Below are 21408 nucleotides of genomic sequence, written 5' to 3'. Positions count from 1 at the left end.
CATAACCATAGCATCATACTACCAACTTCTTTTTAATGGCATTAAAGAAATCTGTGATGATTTGATTTTTTTAAGTATTTTTATGATATTTTTGGTAGTTTTTTTGGTGGTTTTTTTTGAATTAATTTTTCTATAATTTAATAGAAATTTATTGAAATCACAAGTTTGATGGGTAACCCCGATATAATCAAAGTGGACTAAAAATTTTTCAATGCTCAATCCATATATAAAATCAAAAAAACAATTTAAATAACACAAATAAAAATTTCACCTCAAAATTTCCCACCAAATTTTAACCCAGAAAATCCAAAAGATAACACAAAAACAAATCCGCCTTTCAAAAAAACACTATAACTATCATCACCCAATCACAGTTATATAGCCGACCAATAATTCTGGAGGTAATGAAATCATTATGGAATGTTCAATATTATTAATAGCCAGCCCGAACTAATATTGGGTAGACATTTCATTACTCATTTACTCATTTCTCTCATCGCGATTCGCTACGTCAGACTGTTTGTATTTGTAACAGGATGGTGAAATCAAAGATGCCGCTTACTCATAAAAAATGCCCTGATAATGGTTACGAAACTCTTCGCATGGCACAGATGGGAGTACAGAAACGGGCAGGAGATCTGGAAAGATTCTCAAACCACTCCCCGACTGACAAAAAATTCCCAGACAATGACTATGAATCTATCCGGAAAGCAAGGATTGCAGAGAACCAGGTCCGGCTGGCACAGTTAGGACTCCAAAAGCAGGCAGGAGATTTGATAGCACTCTTGAGGGTGGCAAAATCCGCGAGTAAATTAAAAAACCACTCTGCTCAGAAATCGGTGTTTGAAAACAAAACTCCCATGCGCCGTTCACAGCGTTTGAAAAAAACAAATTCTTCTACCCCAAACACTGAATATAAAACACTTCCATCGACTTTTTCGCAAACCGAAAAAGACGGATTATTTCACTCAGATAATGAGAAGAATCTTTCCAATGGCGAGATAAGACCGGCAAATGCGCAGTTACCCAAAAATTCTCATGCTGATGCGCTTCTGTCTCCTGATTTATTGTCCCACCGCTGTAACAGGAAAGGCAGAGACCTAGTTCGTGACTCCATTGTGGGCATTTGTTGTCATTTTTGCAGGCAGAAGAAGGTCTGCCGGGAAGAAAATTGTGAACGTTGTCGTAATCTGGACGTTACAAAGGTTTGCATTGGTAACTCAGAATGCTCAAGATGTCATTCTAGTACCGGTGTGATTTGTCGACGTTGTTTGAAAGAGCGCTATGGGGAAGATATTGAGGAGGTGCGCGAAAATAAGAATTGGATGTGTCCTCATTGTTCAGAGGAGAGTGGAATAAATCCATACTGGATTTGTAACAGCTCTATTTGCTTGAGGAAACGGAATATTCAACCTACAGGAATTGCAGCGTATAGAGACCTAGCTATGGGATATGAATCTGTAGCTCACTATATTGCCGATGTCTTGAAAAAGCAAGGTTTCAGCGGGGAAATAGATTCAAATGACAATAAGGACGGCCGGGAAATAGATTCAAATGATATTAAGGACTAACTTTATTTTCTCTTAGGCCCTATAACCAGTTTCATGATCATACATAGATCATACGTTGGGATAGATTATATTAGGGATTCCAATTTCCTCTTCCGTTTCTGAATTTTTTGTCTTTTGGATTTTTAGTACGTACCAATACCATATAAAATAGAGTTATGATTTATGGATGTTATGAATTTAATATGAAGTGTAAGTGTATATAAAATAGAGTTATGATTTATGGATGTTATGAATTTAATATGCATTGTAAGTGTATGGGTGGAGTTGAAATGTATATGTAATAAACTTATGATTATTTAACAACGTACTCAAAATAGGAAATGCATAAAAATGTGTACTATGTACTATGGAGGTTAATTGATTTGTTAGGAAATGCATAAGAATGTGTACTATGGAGGTTAATTGATTTGATTGATTTGTTATCCTAGATATGAGTATAGGATATATTTTTGTAACTAGTTCTTAATATATGATTCTATTATCATAAAATTTTGAGTGATTATATATTTAACTAATTGAAATAAGTTAATTTTTAACAAATACTTTATAAATAGATAATATTTTGTAATCAATTTGTAATCCATATGTTAGGATATTTTGACACATAGGAAATAGTTAAGTATATTTTGGTCTAGTGTAGGATTAGGTAAAGTGTGTTTCTTCACTATGTGTTTCTGTAACTTACAATCCTACACAATTAGAAGTGTTTCAAGAGACAATTAGAACCTCTTGATCGGACAGTGATACTTGATCCGCGGCCTAACACCCGATTGGTTCATAATCTCTATTTAAAGAACATGGAGGGTCATTTGTAGGGTAACCATTCATGAGAGAAGCTTATGTAAATTTTTCACTTTTTATTAATAAATTGACTGAAGTGGCCGTGTTGGCTCAGGCCGTGGACTGTTTCCCTCTTTGAGAGTTTAACCACGTTAATAATATTGGTGTATTGATCTGTGATCTATTTGTGAGCGGTGTCCTTTAGTGTTCTCTCTAAGGAACTTACCCTATAAATTCCTACATGTTATCAGAGCTATTTGAGGGTCACATCCATTGGTAATCCAAATTTGAAGCCTAGAACTGCATCCGACTGCTTTTTCCTAGATATATTGTTTTTTACTGCTTTCGGGCTGAGAGGACAGCTCTATTGCGTTAGGAGCATCTATTCCAGTGAGGAACCCCTTTTATTTCATGCGAAAAGGTTTCCGTAGCCCTAGCTACGTCATTTTTAAAATCTGGAGGTATACAGTGTTTATTTGTAGTCTATAGTTATTTTCTCTCTGTTTATTTCGGTTTATTTAGCTCTTTGTATTTTTTATTACCGGATCTATACCTTTCATTTCTGCATATGCTCTTTGCCCTGTGATTTTGTGTGATCTGGGCAAATCAGAAACAGAAAGGAAGGATTTTTCTCATGCGTATGCTCTTTTCCGTCGTGCCTTAGTGTGATCTCGGAAAATCAGAAACATGGAGGAAAATATTTAGTTTCCAGGTAAAGCTAACTTCAAGCCATAAGGTTTGTTTTTTTTGTATGTTCGTGTGGAGTTTGTGTTTTTTGTTTTGTAGGGAAAAAGAGCTTCCTCAAGTAAGCACGCATCCCAAAGCTTTAGTGACTAAAAAAAATTAATAATAAAAAAAATGCTTCCTCTTTTTCAAAAATTACTAACCTTTTAATCTAGTTCACTTGGTCTTCCTCTTCACAACCCACACGTTTTTGCAACAATCCACACATGCAGATCTATACATAGTTTTTGTATCCGATGGGATTTTTTTGATGGGCCGCACAAAGAAATTCATGTGAATGTGGTCTTTGGATGGCTATATCAGCTGAACTATCCTACAAGGTCTTTTGGAACGGAGGCCGCAACAAAAACACCAAGGCAGAAGCAATAGCACTATGGGGCTTCTTATGGTTTAGTAGTTTCCTTAATATTCCCTATTTGCACACATATGGAGACTCAAAGATCATCGTTGACTAGGTCTTGGGAAAAGCCCCCATTAACACTCCTATGCTACCATGGTTGGAGCGGATCGATCTTCTTTGGCAACTTCATGAAGGATCCACAATCCAGCATATTGGCAAGAACCAAAACAAGCAAGCAGATAGATTATCAAAAAAAGGCTGGGTGGGAATGATAGGTAAATGGTATTGGGAGATCACCTGGGAGCACAAAACATATGATTTGGGGGACTTCCCATTTCCGTCTTAAATCTGAACCTCCCTCTCTTTTTTCTGCAAAATTTTGTATATGTCACTTTTTGACTTGTTGTTTTGATCAATATTTTTCATATTGTTGACAAAATGAGGTGTTCCCGCTCAGACTCTAAATATGACATAATATAAGCACCTAGGTTGCTATGATCTTCTTTGCTGGATTATGTATGTTTTAGTATTATAGCTCACTTTTTCTCTCTTATGAGATGAGGAGAATTAAGTTTCCAATACATCCTGTGAATGATATGTATGTCAACTATTTTGTATATTTTCCTCAGATAATATAATATACAACCTTTTTCTTCCTGAAAAAAAAAATATAGATGTTTCCGTGAACGACATCGCACCGATGTGCGGGAAATAGTAGCAAGGTTTGAACAATGGATAGAAGTGTTTCAAGAGACAATTAGAACCTCTCTATCGAGAGTTCAACACGTATATATAATTTGGATCCTGCAACATCAATTGCAGGGATAGAGGGAAAATTTGCAAAATCAATTGTAGGGACAGAGGGAAGATTTTGACAAACAAATTTTGGCCCTGCAAGAAGAAGCGCATAAGCTGATGGAAAATAAGAAGTTTTGTACTACAACTGAAATTCCTGGAGACCCGCAAGACAAACATCGAAAAAGACTGAGGCAGTAGTGAAAATGCAAATGTAATATGATATCAAATGTGCCCAGGCTACTTTACTCGTGTTAACACACAGGAAAATAGAGGGGCAAGGATGTTCATCTTTTGCATTAATTTTGTTGTTAATTATAATTTAATTATTAATTTTATATTTTATTTCATTTTATTTTTAATTTTATATAATTCAATAAAATCAAAATGTTTACGTCAAGTTACAACATTGATATTTTTTAGGTTGGAGAATAACTCTCTAGCTTTTAACATATTGTTATTTTTTAATTGAGCCACCTGGAAGTGTTTACGAATATTTATACCACTAGAATATCTCACACGTACCATTTTTCTTTTAGATTTAATTTTAAAATTATTTTAAAATAAAATTAAAATAAAATTATGGTTTTTGGGCGGGTGGTATTGCCCATGATATTGTAACAAAACATATTTGGTTAATAATATCTATGGTAAAATGGGGGTGAATATTTATGGTTAAGAATTTTTTTATATTGTATGTTCATTATAAGTATTAAGATTTAGTTTAAATTTTTTTATAAAATTAAAAATTAAAATAAAATATTTTTATAATAGTTAGATTTTGCATTGAGTTTTGGTTTTTGGGCATGTGGTATTTATAAGGCATGGTATTGGTCCATGCTATTGCGACAAATCTTATTTAAAAGTTAACAATATTCATAGTACAATGAGGGCAAATATTCATGGTTAAGAATCTTTCTGTATGATAAGTATTAATTTTTATAGTCTTACTAATTAAATTTAAAAATGGCTACGAAATTCTTATTTTAATTTATATGGAAAAATAGATCTTAATTTATAACTATTACTTATATGTTATATAATTTAATGTGATATGTATCTTATGACTTCGTATTTATTATTAAAAAAGATTTTATATCTAATGTCTGACATGTAACGCCTATATTGTTAAACAATGTTTACGTTGTTTTAATTCAATTAAAATTTGAAATTATATATATGTGTGTATGTGTGTGTTTCTTGTTATTAGTGAATAAAATATTAAAATGGTAATTAAAAAAATCTGTTTTCTAATAATAAAATTGATGGATTAATTAAGCTGATTTGATTTGATTATGATCAAGTAACATATATGGCCAAGTCATATTAGAATGTATAAGACCTTCACCTAGAGTGCCATTGGGAACCTTTGCTACCATGGTGCAAATGAGAATCATGGATGGGTGATCTGTTAAATGAATTGGTTGACATGCTTAGCCCATTGCTAAGGGAAATATTATACATTTACCTTGGCTTGAAAGCAAGGAACACTTTAGAAAATTAGTTTCCTTGGCCTATTGGAAAGGTGCATGTTGGTCATATGCCTTAAGCTATTAGCAAGTGACATGATGGGTTGTTGTTTCCTTTTCTCATTGGCAAGGTGGACTACAGACTGAGTTGGGGACACACAGATAAATAGGTCACACTATCGATAATGGAAATTCATATGCACCAAAGAAGTTGGAAAATGCTAACTAGATGGAAAAGAGATTTCTCTAGGAAAAGTCATTTGCAATCATGTAGTTGGAATGATAAATGAAGAATTAATGGTATGTCTCAATAATTGGGTACTTATAAATATCAATGGAGTTAGGTGGTCCAAATTTGTGGGTTGTAATAAGAGATTGAGCTGACTTTGGGCATAAGATGTAATGAATTCCAATCATCTCTAATCATGTTTACTCCAAAGGGCACACATTTATGGGTTATGTATGTTCTAGACACCATGGGCTCAATTGGGTGCAACTAGACTTAAGTGGATTAGGTGTAACGAAACTTATACTAGTTGGGTGCACTTGTGTTGATTGGGGTAGCTAAGAAAAATTGGAATTATTTTACCTTCAAATTATTTGAGATAAATTAGATGTGAATGTGTCACTAGGAGCAGATGGATGTGCAAACAAATGGAATAATATGTAAACGTGTCACCACAGATGAGTAGTTTAGCTCAATGGTACTTGGGTCCACCTAGAGTGAAACAAACTTCACAAGGAAAGGTAAACTCTTATGAATAGGTGGAAACCTCAAAGTGCTAAGGAATTCAAGAAAGAATCTTACAAGTGTAAACCAAGTTTTCTATAATTTCTGAGTTTAGGGGTTGGGAATAGTAGAATAATTGCATTAACTAAGCGAAAAGGAGATGGAAATGGAACTTGTAGGAGGAAGGTTTGTGGTTGTGTGATGGGTAGCTTCATATAATATTGTTAGGTAGTTTTGGGAGAAGGTAGTTTTCCTTAGTTTCATTGTACATGTGTAAGCGAGTTGCATGTAGTTGGTTGAGCTCCCTCATTATATCATGTATGGATTCTTATATATATAATAACAAGCACTTTGCCTTAGGTTGCGCTTGTTAGAGAAAAATCTAGCAAGTTAGTGCAAAACCTCACACATCCTTGCTCTCATAAGATATGCATCCTTCCTATGGCATAGAAGGTTGTTCCCCCTTTGAATACTGAAGGTCTCCACAATTATGGGCAAGCTTGAAAGTCCAAAAGAGCACTAAACATATATATTTTCAGTGAAATTCCCCTTGACCTTGAATAATTCTTGTGTCGCCGTTATTGAGGATTGGATTTAGGAACAACCCCTATAAGAAGTTGTTGACCTTGTGGAAAGGCATATTTAGCATAACTTGTCGACTTGAGGAGATCTATTGTGTTAACATGCATTGTGCATCTTGCATCCTATGAAAAACATGGGTAAGACGATCTCCCTTACAAATATTATAGAGGAATTTCAATTTCTCTTTTTGTTTCTTCTTTTCCTTGCTAATATTATAATTGGCCTTAGATGCATTATAATTTCCCTCCATATTCCTCTTACCATGTTTATTATTCTTCATTCCTCTAGCTTGTTGGTTATTCTAGATGCCTAATCCTCTAAAAAGGTGAGAAATAATGTAAATATCAAAATAGAGAAATTCCATAAGTTAGAATATGAAACACCATAGAATTTGAATCCCAAAGTTCACCATTATGTTTTTATATAAAGATATTCATATTAATGGAATGCATCGCATTGGGAGTCAAATTCCTTCCTTGAAATAGTATCAAAGTATAGGTCCAAATTTAGGCATTCCTCTACCCCTTGTAGCTCATTTTTGCTACTCTTGCTAATGTATCTATCAGTTTCTTTGCTAGAAGAAATGCCTCAGCATATTTTTTTGTTTGTCCCACTATGATATATTTGCACTTCTTCATTAACCTTTTATCCACTGCCGTTTAGTAAATCCATCCTCAAAATGTCCCTACAGTAAGAATATTTGCACTTCACATGGTCCATGTGATAAGTTTTACTTCCATGTTGGTGGAAGACCAACCTTCTAGTAAAATTTTGCAAATGCTCCATTTGATTTTACAAAACCAATCAATGGTTTTCTTGATATTGTTTTAACCCATGTCTCTGCCAGGCCCTATGATGAATTCCAAATGTATAGTAATCATTTCGAACTTTTCATCTCATGATTGAACTCTTACATGTGGGGGGAGCTTTGCGTGTGTTACCTATTGCTTCATTTCCAATCATGCATTATATTTTCTAGTGGTAATATTCACTCTTTAGGGATGGTGGTGAGTAGAGCTACTGGTTGTTATGCATGATTTTCTTGAAATCTTTTATTTTTGAGAGACAAATAAATCTCATTTATCCCCATTATGTAGAGATACAAATCTTCCACTCCTAGCAGAAATGTTTGATGTCCTCACAAATTGGCATAATATTCCACGACTCCCATTGAATGACATTGGTGAAGAGTGCCAATGGTAGTAAAGTGTCATGAATTTTGAGGGCTCATGGCATTGCACAAGAAATACGTGAGGATATATAACATCTTAACAGGACATTTTCTATCAAGAAGCATCTTGAGATGAAGCATAATCATAAATATTCCAAGTGGATTACAGGCAGAAGTGCCATAGCACAAACAGGATTCAATAGATGGCACTATTCTTAGCACTGAGTCAGCAATTCATCCTTGGAAAAATCTTGTTATTAGACAAGGTGATAAGATTTTTAGGTTACTTCCACTTCAGTCTGACTAGTCTCATCTTTCAGATAGGGAATCTATTGTAGCAACAAATTGGGCAAATCTTGCTCTAGATAGTTTGATTAAACATCTAGAAAGAAATCATCAATATGCAGCCAGAGAAAATAAATTGCTCAAAGAAATAATTGTTAAAATTCTTCAAAAGGTAGATTTTACCAGAGATGAATTATTAGATGGAATAAAAACTCTTGGATCAAATGATTTACATATTGCTAAAACTATTGATGTTTTAGAAAAAAGGGATTAATGATAATTCTAAATGGATAGGTAAAGTACATTCAGTAGCAGATAAGACTCAGGATATGATCACAAGCTTAAAAACGTCACTTGAAGTAGTAAAGAAACAAGTTTGGGTTGTCTCTACTTCCGTTGAAAGTCTAAAAAAGAAAAACAATCCTGATCCTACTTTTAAAGCTACTACTTATTTCTCAGATCCTCAAGATCAATTTCCTTTCGATGTTGTTCCTACTACTCTTCAATAAAAAATGAGGAATCCTGGTGATATCATTTTTCCTAAACCAGAAACTACCTTTGTTTATGCTCCTATGGCTAATACTGACATGTTTTCCAGTCTAAATTCTTCAAACCTTGGACATAAAATGGCAGTTTCTGAGTGGTTGAAATCGGGAGATGATCCTGATAAGCCTTCCAGTTTTGATACAGTACTCAACAAATTTGAAGCAACTCCCTCTGTTCCTCCTACGCTAGAAGATTTAGATTTTCTTGTGAATACTTTTTCTCCTCCTGATAGAGCAAGTATTGAGATAGCAAAAGACATTCCTGATTTGATTTCATTTTCTAATCTAGAAGAACCCAAAGATACAACTGTACATAAAGTTACCGATAGAAGTTCTTGGAATTCTTCTTGGTCACCTGCTCCTGATAAAAGGGATGTCATGAATCTGAATATCATAAAGATTGGTTTGCTTCTTCCACATATTCATGGAATATTGACAATTGTTCTGAAGCAAAAATACTATCTACATTGAGTTCCATGTTGGTTTGCTACCACACATATTTAGCAGATGACATTTCTCCAATAAATGCAACCAGGAAAATCATCAGTGGATTGGAAGGACTCCTTGATTCTTGGATTAAAGCAGAAATTCATTATGATCCCATCCTCATTCCTTCTTGGGAAACAATTGTGGTAATGAACCCAGATAATACTACATATATGCATCCACAAACTTCATTACCTGTGAATAACATGATTCGTTGCCTAATGCATGGCATTCTTGTCAATTTTTGTGGTTATCCTCAGATCAATAATGAACTTGCTGTAGTCACACTTACATCCATGAAGCTTACTGATATGCAACATTTTGATGAATATTTTATGGAATATCTCCATCGTCTACATACTATTTTTGCCAACATGATTCTAGATCCCAAATGGAAATAAATCTTCATTGCTTCTTTACCAAATTGTGTAACTACTTCCATTTTGAATAAGCTTCCTAGAAATATTGGTGCCTATAGGTTTGGTGTTATAAGACAACCTACTAAAGTTGTCAATGTTGAACTCTACTCTTAGATGAAAGTTGTTCGAGTTGCCACCAACTCCACTAAACCACATGGCTGTCAACAGCTATGTAAACAATGGCATTTACATGGCTCTAAAAGTTTAGGGGGATATGATTGTCGGCACTCTAAAAAGAAATCTTACTCTAAGAAAACTCTTAGATCCCCAGAAAACAAAAATCTCATTCATAGAAGGCCTCCCAGAGAATACAAAAAAACACACCAGTTTCATCAAAGGCCAAAATAGAAGCAAATATTTTGCTTCCATTGCAATGAAAAAGGACATATTTCTCCAAATTGTCCAAAATTGAAAAAAGATAAACAACGATCTGGTAAAAAGAAACAATTTAGCTATAAGAATAAATCTGGCAAGGAAAATATTATTGATCTCCTTTCTAGCTCTGAAGAATTAACATATTCAGAAGGTTATTATGATCTAAATGACCATATACATGTTGTTTATGAAGAAGAAGATTCTGAAGTTGAATATTGCAAAGATCCACATTGTAATGAATGTTTTCAAGAATTCTGTGAATGTAGTGATCCTAACATTTGGAAATGTAATGCAGTCAGAATGTTCAAACCACTATCAAATGAAAGCTTAGATCATGATGAGCTTTCTAGAAATTATTTTACACAAATGGTTAATGTTGCTAATCCAAAACTCAAAGAAATGTATAAAGGATTGATGATGACCCATCTTCAACAGTCCAAGTCACAGCAATATCAAGAATAGAAAAGGACCCAGATAAATCATCAACATAGATATATTCCTTTTGTAGCCTTATTTTCAGTTAATGGTCTAAGAGGAAAATTTAGACAAAAAACAATTGAAGATGATCTTCCTCAAGCACTTCTTGCAATTAGTCAAGCTATCAAAGATGTCAGAAAAGAAGTCAGAGAGAATAGAAGGCTATGTATTGAAGCACATCATGGGCACAATATACATTCTTTACATGCACAACCCACAAAAGGAGAATATTCACAGACAGAACAGAAAGAACCAAAAATTTAGGTTGATCCATATCATTATCCAATGAAAGGGATTTTCAAATCTGAAGACTTTGAAATTCCAGATGAAGAATTTGAAGATCCTATATCTGGATTAGGAATGAATTCAATGAACACAGATGTAATGTACTGTGTAAAAATGAAAATTAGAATTGGTTCTTCCATAGAATGGTGGAAGGTTCTAATTGATACAGGTTCAAGATTGAACATAGTAAGTGACACTGTAATTCCTTATCCTCAAAGACAAAACACAAAGTTTCCAGCAGTTGTTACTGCAAGTGGATAGATCAAGACAATGGAAGAAGCTATAATCGATGTCTTCGTTTCTCAATCTAAAGGAATTCAAGTTCATGCTCCATTAGTCACAAGGCTTGATTGTGCTATGTACTTAGGAAATCCTTTCTAGAGAAATTTCAGAAGACATGGAAGAACTTACGATGAAAAATCAAAAAATGGGGATATTTTCTTCTCTTCAAAGGTATAGATTATTTCTATCCTTTCATTCATTCCAATTCTCCTAATAGATTGAGTAGAATTGACAGGTTACATAATACCTCGACAAAATTTGAGAAGAAGAAAGAAATGCTCAAGATTGATGAAAATCTTCTGAAAGGCATATTTGAAAAAGAGATAAGTGAGATCTCTCAGAAACTAAAATCTTGTTGTTCTAAAGATTCAAATGCCTTTTTGCATATTCATAAACATGAAGTAGAATTGCCTTTGAAAAAGGAATTTCATGGAAAACTCAGAATATGAAAAGAAATACCGATGAATTCTGAACAACTTAGGTATTGTAAAGAAGAAATAAAAACCTTTCTGCAAAAAGGTTTGATCAGAAAATCTCATAGCCCTATTGCTTGTTTTGGATTTTATGTCAACAAACACTGAGAGATTATAAGAGGAAAACCAATATTGGTAGTAAACTACAATCCTATGAATAATATTCTTGATTATGATGCTTATCCCTTGCCAAAGCCCTAAGTTCTTTTGTCTCAGATATCACAATAAAAAAATCTTTTCCAAGTTTGGTTTATACTCTGGTTTCTGGAAAGTAGGGATAAAAGAACAAGATAAGTGGAAAACAACCTTTTTAGTACCAGGACATTTTGAATGGAATATTATGCCCTTCGGACTAGTAAATGCTCCATCCACCTTCCAGAGGATTATGGATGAAACTTTTGAAGGTATGGATGATTTCTTGAAGAAATATATTCATGATGTTCTAATTCATTATGCAGCTATTCCATCTCATATAAAGCATCTGAATATATTCTACAAGAGAGTCAACAAAAAAGGTATAGTTTTATCAGATTCAAAGATGAAGTTATTTCAAACTAAGATAGGTTTCTTCGAATATGTGATTCAATATGGATCATATTACATTTTGCAACATAGTCTTGATTTCATAGATAAATTTCTAGACAGAATCACTGATAAAACTCAACTACAAAGATTCTTGGGTAGTTTGAATTACATCTGCAAATTTTTCAGACACTGTGCCCAAGACAGATTCTTATTGAATAAAAGATTACAAAAAGATCCAATTCCTTAGACAAAGGATTTAACAGAGGCATTCAGAAGAATTAAAGGAAAAATTAGGAATATTTCTCCTTTAAGCACAATCAATGAAGAATGGCCTAAAACCATCATTACAGATGCCAATGATATCAAATGGGGTGCAATCTTCTGCCAACATGATCCTAATAAAAAGAAAATGGAATATGAAACTTGCTAGTATGCCTCTAGAATCTGGTCAACCACACAAAAAAATTGGTCTAGCCTAAAGAAAGAACTTAGAGTTGTCTGCCTTGGCATTGCCAAATTCAAATATTTTGTTATCTGTAAACATTTTACAATCAAAATAGATTTCCATGCCCTTAATTTTTCTATCCATAAATGTGAATTTGAATATGCAGCAATGGTTAGATGGATCATGACATTGGCCGAGTATCGTTTTGATGTAGAGTTCATTTCTGGAGTTAAAAAATCCTTTGTAGATCTTCTCATTTAGGAATTTTTACATAGAAATGATGTAAATAATCTCAGATTTAATGTCATATGAAGATTAGAAAATGAGATTCACATTGAATGTGCTGACGGTTATCACACTTTGAATCTGCAAAAACCTCTACTTGATTATCAAATAGATTGGTTTCCAATGAAAGAAATCAAATATCAGAATGGAATTGGACAGTATTATTTCTCATGGGATGATCAAATGCAAAGAAATGATGAAGCTTTTGAAGCTTTAAGTCTTCTTCAAGATTTTAGAAATCTTGATTTCATATTACACAAAGATATAGATGAAAATCTAATCTGCTGTGAAATCTACATTGATCGCCTCCTATTGCCACCCAATGTTCAGAACTCTGAAGATCATGAATGCCAAGAGAAAGCCTGGTATACAGGTATGTGTTTTGAAAATAAAACTAACTTGTTTTTCTATAATGTGTAGTTTTCTTTTAGATACCATGGAATCCAAATTACACAAATTGAAGAACAAGACCCCACACCTGAATGGTTTAAATAATGGTGGAACATTTATGGTATCAGTCCTTTATGTTTTTACCCATTCTCTCTCTGGTTATTACAACTTCCTAGATTTACAGAATCACAGGCACATTAATCAGGAATTTTATACAAAAGGATTTTGTATATCAGCAATATCACCAATTATCACATGCTTGCAATGGATCTTTGCATTGGTTTATTAAACAAAATCTTTTCTTCAAAAGGTTCGGGGAAAATATGAGTGGCTCTTCTCATGACTATGAGTCATTTCATGCCATGATAGATCCAAATTTAAATCCTTTTGGCACACTACTTTTTTAGGACAAAGTACCAGAATATGCTGAAATAGCAATTTGGGAATGTGAGGAAGAAATTTACTCACATTATTTTAATAATGACTTCTTCAATAGGTTCATTAAACATGATTATTCTCGTGAACAACTAGAACATTTCGTCATTTTCTAATGTCTTTCTGTCCGACTTGGTGGCAGACAGGTTTTTCGTAAGGTTCCCTGAAAAAGAATCTCTTAAAGAGTAATCAATCCCACTTATATAATTAAATAAATGGATAAGGACAAATATAAAATATTTTATGATTGAATCACTATCAGATGTCCTCCGAGTTACTCGAAAGCAGGATTCTCTCATATCTGATGTAAGGATTTGATTTTGATGTAAAGTAAGATTCTCTCATATCCGATATGGAAGTATCACCTAACCCAGTACTCGAGGGATCTATAAATAGATCAAGACTAGGGAAGAGAGGGATTCAGGGGTTTCGAGAGATTTAGAGGAAATGAAGGAGAGAGCCTTTTGCTTGAGAAGCAAGTTTGTAATGCTTGAGTTTTGAAGTTCATCAATAAAGATTCCTCAATTTTTGTAAATCTATGTCTCCTTTGTAGATTGTTTTGGATTCTATTCTCGAATTGTATGAGCCTTGTTAAGGTTGAAGAAGTCGCAAAGTTGCAAAAGTAGACCATTGGGCTAGAGTTCGTGTTTCGGCACGAGGATATTGTTTAGAAGAATTGTCAGATATTGGAGCGATTAAGTAGACCTAGTATTTATTATGAACTAATACTCTTGTTGGCATTTGAATTTAAATATATTCAACAACAACTTCATTATGCTAGATTGCGCAGCAGAGGAGTCTCTTCCCTCTTTGTGATTAGAGTATCAATCACGAATTTGTTTATTTCCGCATTCTCTCTTTCTTTGTGAGCTCTGTAATTGGTATCAGAGGAGGTCGAAACTATTTTTGCTTTCTTCCTGTTGTTAGAAAGTATTGGTTATGGATACTTTTTCTCCAACCCGAAGTTCTCTTCATGAATTTAGTGATAAAAGTTTTGATGAAATTCTTAGAGAAGAAGAAGAGAAGGAATGTAATGAAAGAATACGATATGGTTTTCACACAGCCAACCATGATAAAGCTATTACATTATTAAATGAACAAAGTAAGTCTAGTTCTTTGTCTTTACCAAAAATAGACCCCAAAGATGTCTATACAAATCTGGGATTATTAGACACTATACAATATTGGAGATATAAGGTTAAAGAAGAAATTCTACAAACCTCCAGTAATAATCATCTACTTCAAACAATGAATATCTTGAGGCAATCTGAGTTTACAATTGCACTAAAAGATGGTCTCAATTTCGCTCATTTTGGCCATGTCCAAATTGGAATTCAGCCACTACATAGAAAAGGTCAAGACGTTGTTGTCTTCTCTTGTGTTTTTGATCTTCGATGGAAAGCTTTTCATAAACCTTTAGTTGGAGGATGTCAAGGAACATTAGCCTACGGTCCAATTTCTTGGTCTCGTGTTCCTAACTTTTCTATTTCCTTAGATGATCCTAATGCCATCAATGCTCTAATTCTTGACATCCAAACACATGGATATGATGATTTTGAAGATAATATAAATAATGTTGCTATTCATTGGCAATGTGTCTTCAAATTTTATAATAAGGCCACTCCTTCTGTTGTTCAACAAGTTTCTTAAAACTCTGAGTTCACTACTCTAATCACTCAGCACTATGGCTTAAATCTTGTTGCTCCTCAAATGATATCTCGTCAAGATCTTAAAATGCCAACAGAATGGGTCACAAATTGGGCCTCTATTCATACTTCTCCCTGTCCACAATCTATCACTGCTCAAACTTCTATTCGAGAAGTTTCTGGCCTTGTTCAAACTCATTTCTTTCCTCAATCAGAGTGTGCACAGTCTAAGCATGGTGGACCTCCTCCTCCTGTTATACAAAACCTGAAAAATTTGAAATCTTAGTAAGACCACAAATGTCCTCTATTGCATCTAGTCCTGAAGGATCACCAAGTCCTTCATATGATCTTACCTCTGATTCAAACTTCATGCATATGTTATGAAATATGATTGCACAAACTCTTTAGTCTCAGCATTCAAATATTTTTCCTCCTAGAACAATCAATATGTAATCAACATTCCAAATTCCACAGTTTCCACAACCATCTATATGTAGTCATCCTCATTATTCTCCTAACTTTTGTCAGCAAACTCCTAGTCTTCCAAAACCCCATGAAAAAGAAGAATAGGATAAAGACAGAAGAAGAGTAAACATGATTCATTTTGTTCCAAGTTTTGGAAATCAAACACAGGAATATACAAAGTGTACTCCTTTTTCAGCTCATGAAGAAATTTTTCTTCAATCAGTAGGAAAATCTGCTACAAAAGGCTTAGGATATCCAAGGAGGAATTGTTGACTCAGTGCTAAGAATATTTTTCCAAGGAGGAATTGTTGACTCAGTGCTAAGAATAGTGCCATCTATTAATTCCCAATTGTGCTATGGAACTTATGTTTGTAAGGCTGACCCTTGCATCATATTCACTCTAAGGGTTTGAGAGATGTGTTCTAACAAAAGCTTCCCTTTCATCTTGACAGACTGTAAATGTTTCGAAACATTTGCTTTTTGCAACATATTTTTATATTTATCATCTATGTGAGGGATGATAAGAGGTCCAAGAATTTCAACTGGATTTTCCTTAATATTTGTTTTTATATACTCACAAGATAGATTCTTGAACTTTTTAACCAAAGCCATTTCTACTTCATTTGTACTTGGATAATAAAATTATTGAGTTTGTTGATTGTTGACCTATCTTTCTTTGAATAGGTTTTCATTTCTTCACAATATCTATACTCTTGTTGATGTGTATACAGATCCCAATTAAACATTTTCTTATACCATTCATTTGAGGGATCATAAGGACTTATTCCTTTGTATATCTTAAGAAGTTGAATGATTTCTTCATCAGAAGGGAGCTGTATTTTAGTAGGAATCTTATTCATAGGATCCAATCTATAGTTGAGGATTTCTTCTGGATATCCTAAGCCGTTTATAGCATATTTTCCCATTGATTGAAGAAAAATTTCTTCATGAGCTGAGAAAGGAGTCCACTTTGTATATTCCTGTGTTTGATTTCCAAAACTTGGAACAAAACGAATCATGTTTATTCTTCTTCTGTCTTTATCCTGTTCTTCTTTTCCATGGGGTTTTGGAAAACTAGGAGTTTACTAACAAAAGTTAGGAGAACAATGAAGATGACTACATATAGATGGTTGTGGAAACTATGGAATTTGGAATACTGATTGCATATTGATTGTTCTAGGGAGAACAATATTTGAATGCTAAGACTGAAGAGTTTGTGCAATCATATTTGATAACATATGCAAGAATTTTGGATCAGAAGTAATATCATATGAAGGACTTGGTGATCCTTCAAGACTAGATTCAATAGAAGACATTTGTGGTCTTACTAAGATTTCAGATTTTTTACGGTTTTTTATAACAGGAGGAAGAGGAGGACCACCACGCTCAGACTGTGCACACTCTGATTGGGGAAAGAAACAAGTTCGAACAAGGCCAGAGTCTTCTCGAATAGATGTTTGAGAAGTGATAGGTTGTGGACAAAGAGAAGTACGAATAGAGGCCCAATTTGTGACCCATTCTGTTGGCGGTTTAAGATCTTGAAGCGATATCATTTGAGGAGCAACAAGATTTAAGCCATAGTCATGAGTGATTAGAGTAGTGACCTTAGAGGTTTCAAAAACTTGTTGGACAATAGAAGGAGTGGTCTTCTTATCAAATTTGACGACACATCGCCAATGAATAGCAACATTATTTCTATTATCTTGAAAATAATCATATCCATGTGTTTGGATGTCAAGCATTAGAGAATTGATGGCATTAGGATCATCTAAGGAAATAGAAAAATCAGGAACACAAGACCAAGAAATTGGACCGTAGGCTAATGTTCCTTGACATCCTCCAATTAAAGCTTTATGAAAATTTTTCCATCCGCGATCAAAAACACAAGAGAAGACAACAACGTCTTGACCTTTTCTATGTAGTGGTTGAATTCGAATTTGGACATTACCAAAATGAGCAAAATTGAGACCAGATTTTAGTGCAGCTATAAACTTAGATTGCTTCAAGATATTCATTATTTGAAGCAGACGATTATTACTCGAGGTTTGTAGAATTTCTTCTTTAACCTTATATCTCTAGTATTGTATAGTGTCTAATAATCCCAGATTTGTATAGATATCTTTGGGGTCTATTTTTGATAAATACCAAGAACCAGACTTACTTTGTTCATTTAATAATGTAATAGATTTATCATGGATGGAAGTGTGAAAACGAGATTGTATTATTTCATTACATTCCTTCTCTTCTTCTTCTCTAAGAATTTCATCAAAACTTTTATCACTAAATTCATTAAGAGAACTTGTGGCTCGAGAAAAAGTATCCATAACCAATACTTTCTAACAATAGGAAGAAAGCGTAAATACTTTCAACCTTCTATGATACCAATTACAGAAATGGGGATACAGTATTCAACAAATTTGAAGTAGCTCCCTCTGCTCCTCCTACTCTAGAGGATTTAGAGTTTCTTGCGAATAATTTTTCTTCTCCTGATAGAGCAAGTTTTTAGATACCAAAAGACATTCTTGATCTGATTTCATTTTCTGATCTAGAAGAACCCAAAGATACAACTATACATAAAGTTACTAATAGAATTTCCTGGAATTCTTCTTGGTCACCTACTCCTGATAAAAGGGACATCATGAAATCAGAATATCATAAATATTGGTCAGATTCTTCCTCATATTCATGGAATATTGACAATTTTTCTGAAGAAGAAATATTGTCTACATTGAGTTCCATGTTGGTCTGCTACCGCACATATTTAGCAGATGAAATTTCTCCAATAAATGCAACTAGGAAAACCATCAGTGGATTGGAAGCACTCCTTGATTCTTGTCTTAAAGCAAAAATTAATTATGATCCTATCCTCATTCCTTCTTGGGAAACATCTGTGGTAATGAACCGAGATAATACTACATATATGGATCCACAGACTTCATTACTTATGAATAACATGATTGGTTGCCTAATGCATGACATTCTTGTCAATTTTTGTGGTTATCCTTAGATCAATAATGAACTTGCTGCAATCACACTTACATCCATGAAGCTTACTAATATGCAACATTTTGATGAATATTTTATGGAATATCTCCATCGTTTGCATACTCTTTCTGTCGACATGATTCTAGATCCCAAATGGAAAGAAATATTCATTGCTTCATTACCAAATTGGATAACTACTACCATTTTGAATAAGCTTCCTAGAAAGATTAGTGCCTATAAGTTTGGTGTTATAAGACAAGCTATTAAAACTGTCATTTTTGAACTCTGCTCTCAGATGAAAGTTGCTCGACTTACCACCAGCTCCACTAAACCACATGGCTATCAACAACTATGTAAACAATGGCCTTTACATGGCTCTAAAAGTTTAGGGGGATATGATTGTTGTCGCTCTAAAAAGAAATCTTACTCTAAGCAAACTCTTAGATCCCCAGAAAACACAAAAGTCATTCATAGAAGGCCTCCGAGAGAATAGAGAAAAACACACTAGTTTCATCAAAGGCCATAACGAAAGCAAATATTTTTCTTCCATTGCGATGAAAAAGGACATATTGCTCCAAATTGTCCAAAATTGAAAAAACACAAACAACAATCTGGTAAGAAGAAATAATTTAGCTATAAGAATAAATCTAGCAAGGTAAATATTATTGATCTCCCTTCTAGTTGTGAAGAATTAATAAATTAATAAAATCATTATGATCTAAATGACCAGATACATGTTGTTTATGAAGGAGAAGATTCTGAAGTTGAATATTGCAAAGATCCACACTGTAATGAATGTTTTCAAGAACTCTGTGAATGCATCGGTCCTAACATTTGCAAATGTAATGCAGTCTGAATGTTCAAACCACTATCAAATGAAAGCTTACATCATGATGAGCTTTCTAGAAATTATCTTACACAAATGGTTGATGCTACTGATCCAAAACTCAAAGAAATGTATAAAGGATTGCTGATGACCCATCTTCAATAGTCCAAGTCACAACAATATCAAGAATAGCAAAGGACCCAGATAAATCATCAACATAGCTATATTCCTTCTGCAGCCTTATTTTCAGTTGATGGTCTAACAAGACTATTTAGACAACAAATAATTGAAGATGATCTTCGTCAAACACTCCTTGGAATTAGTCAAGCTATCAAAGATCTCAGAAAAGAATTAAGAGAGAATAGAAGGATGTGTATTGAAGCACATCAGGGGCACAATATACATTCTTTACATGCACAACCCACAGAACAGAAAGAACCAGAAAGTCAGCCTGATCCATATCATTATCCAATGAAAAGGATTTTCAAATCTGAAGACTTTGAAATTCTAGATGAAGAATTTGAAGATGCTAGATCTAGATTAGGAATGAATGCAATGAACACAAACGTAATGTACTGTGTAAAAATGAAAATCAGAATTGGTTCTTCCATAGAGTGGTTGAAGGTTCTAATTGATGCAGGTTCAATACTGAACATAGTAAGTGACATTGTAATTCCTTATCCTCAAAGACAAAAGACAAAGTGTCCAACAATTGTTACTGCAAGTGGAGAAATAAAGACAACGGAAGAAACTATAATAGATGTCTTCGTTTCTCAATCTGAAGGAATTCAAGTTCATGCTCCATTAGTCACAGGGCTTGATTGTGATATGTACTTAGGAACTCCTTTCCTGAGCAATTTCAGAAGACATGGAAGCACTTATGATGAAAAATCACAGAAATGGGGATATTTTCTTCTCTTCAATGGTATAGATTATTTCTATCCTTTTATTCATTCCAATTCTCCTAATAGATTGAGCAGAATTGACAGGTTACAAAATACCTTGGCTTTACTAGAGAAGAAGAAAGAAATGCTGAAGATTGATGAAAATCTTCTGAAAGGAAAATTTGAAAAAGAAATAAGTGAGATCTCTTAGAAACTAAAATCTTGTTGTTCCAAAGATCCAAATGCCTTTTGGCATATTCATAAACAAGAAGTAGAATTGCCTTTGAAAAAGGAATTTCATGGAAAACTTAGAAGATCAAAAACAATACCGATGAATTCTCAACAACTCAGGTATTGTAAAGAAGAAATAAAATCCTTACTGCAAAAAGGTTTGATCAGAAAATCTCATAGCCCTATTGCTTGTTTTGGATTTTATGTCAACAAACACTTGATATTATCAGAGGAAAACCAAGATTGGTAGTAAACTACAAGCCTCTGAATAATATTCTTGATTATCATGCTTATCCCTTGCCAAAGCCCTTAGTGCTTTTGTCTCAGATATCACAATAAAAAATATTTTCCAAGTTTGATTTAAACTTTGGTTTCTGGCAAAGTAGGGATAAAAGAAGAAGATAAGTGGAAAACAACTTTTTCAGTACTAGAAGGACATTTTAATGGAATATTAAGCCCTTTGGACTAGTAAATTCTCCGTC

The 21408-nt window shown here is 33.8% G+C and overlaps 1 protein-coding gene across 1 annotated transcript; it reads left to right on the top strand.

Moving 5' to 3' along the window:
* The first annotated feature begins 551 nt into the window (after nt 1-551).
* On the top strand, nt 552-1571 carry LOC149195582 (uncharacterized). Its single transcript, XM_089407965.1, has one exon. It carries the CDS (start codon nt 552-554, stop codon nt 1569-1571), a length of 1020 nt encoding a protein of 339 aa, XP_089264091.1.
* Nucleotides 1572-21408: the final 19837 nt, after the last annotated feature.

The sequence above is a fragment of the Pinus tabuliformis genome, chromosome 2_2 (genome assembly GCF_031772625.1).
Source record: "Pinus tabuliformis cultivar Carrire ecotype Pingquan chromosome 2_2, CPIR1, whole genome shotgun sequence".
Lineage (NCBI taxonomy): Eukaryota > Viridiplantae > Streptophyta > Pinopsida > Pinales > Pinaceae > Pinus > Pinus tabuliformis.
This window is presented reverse-complemented; position numbering and strand designations above follow the sequence as displayed.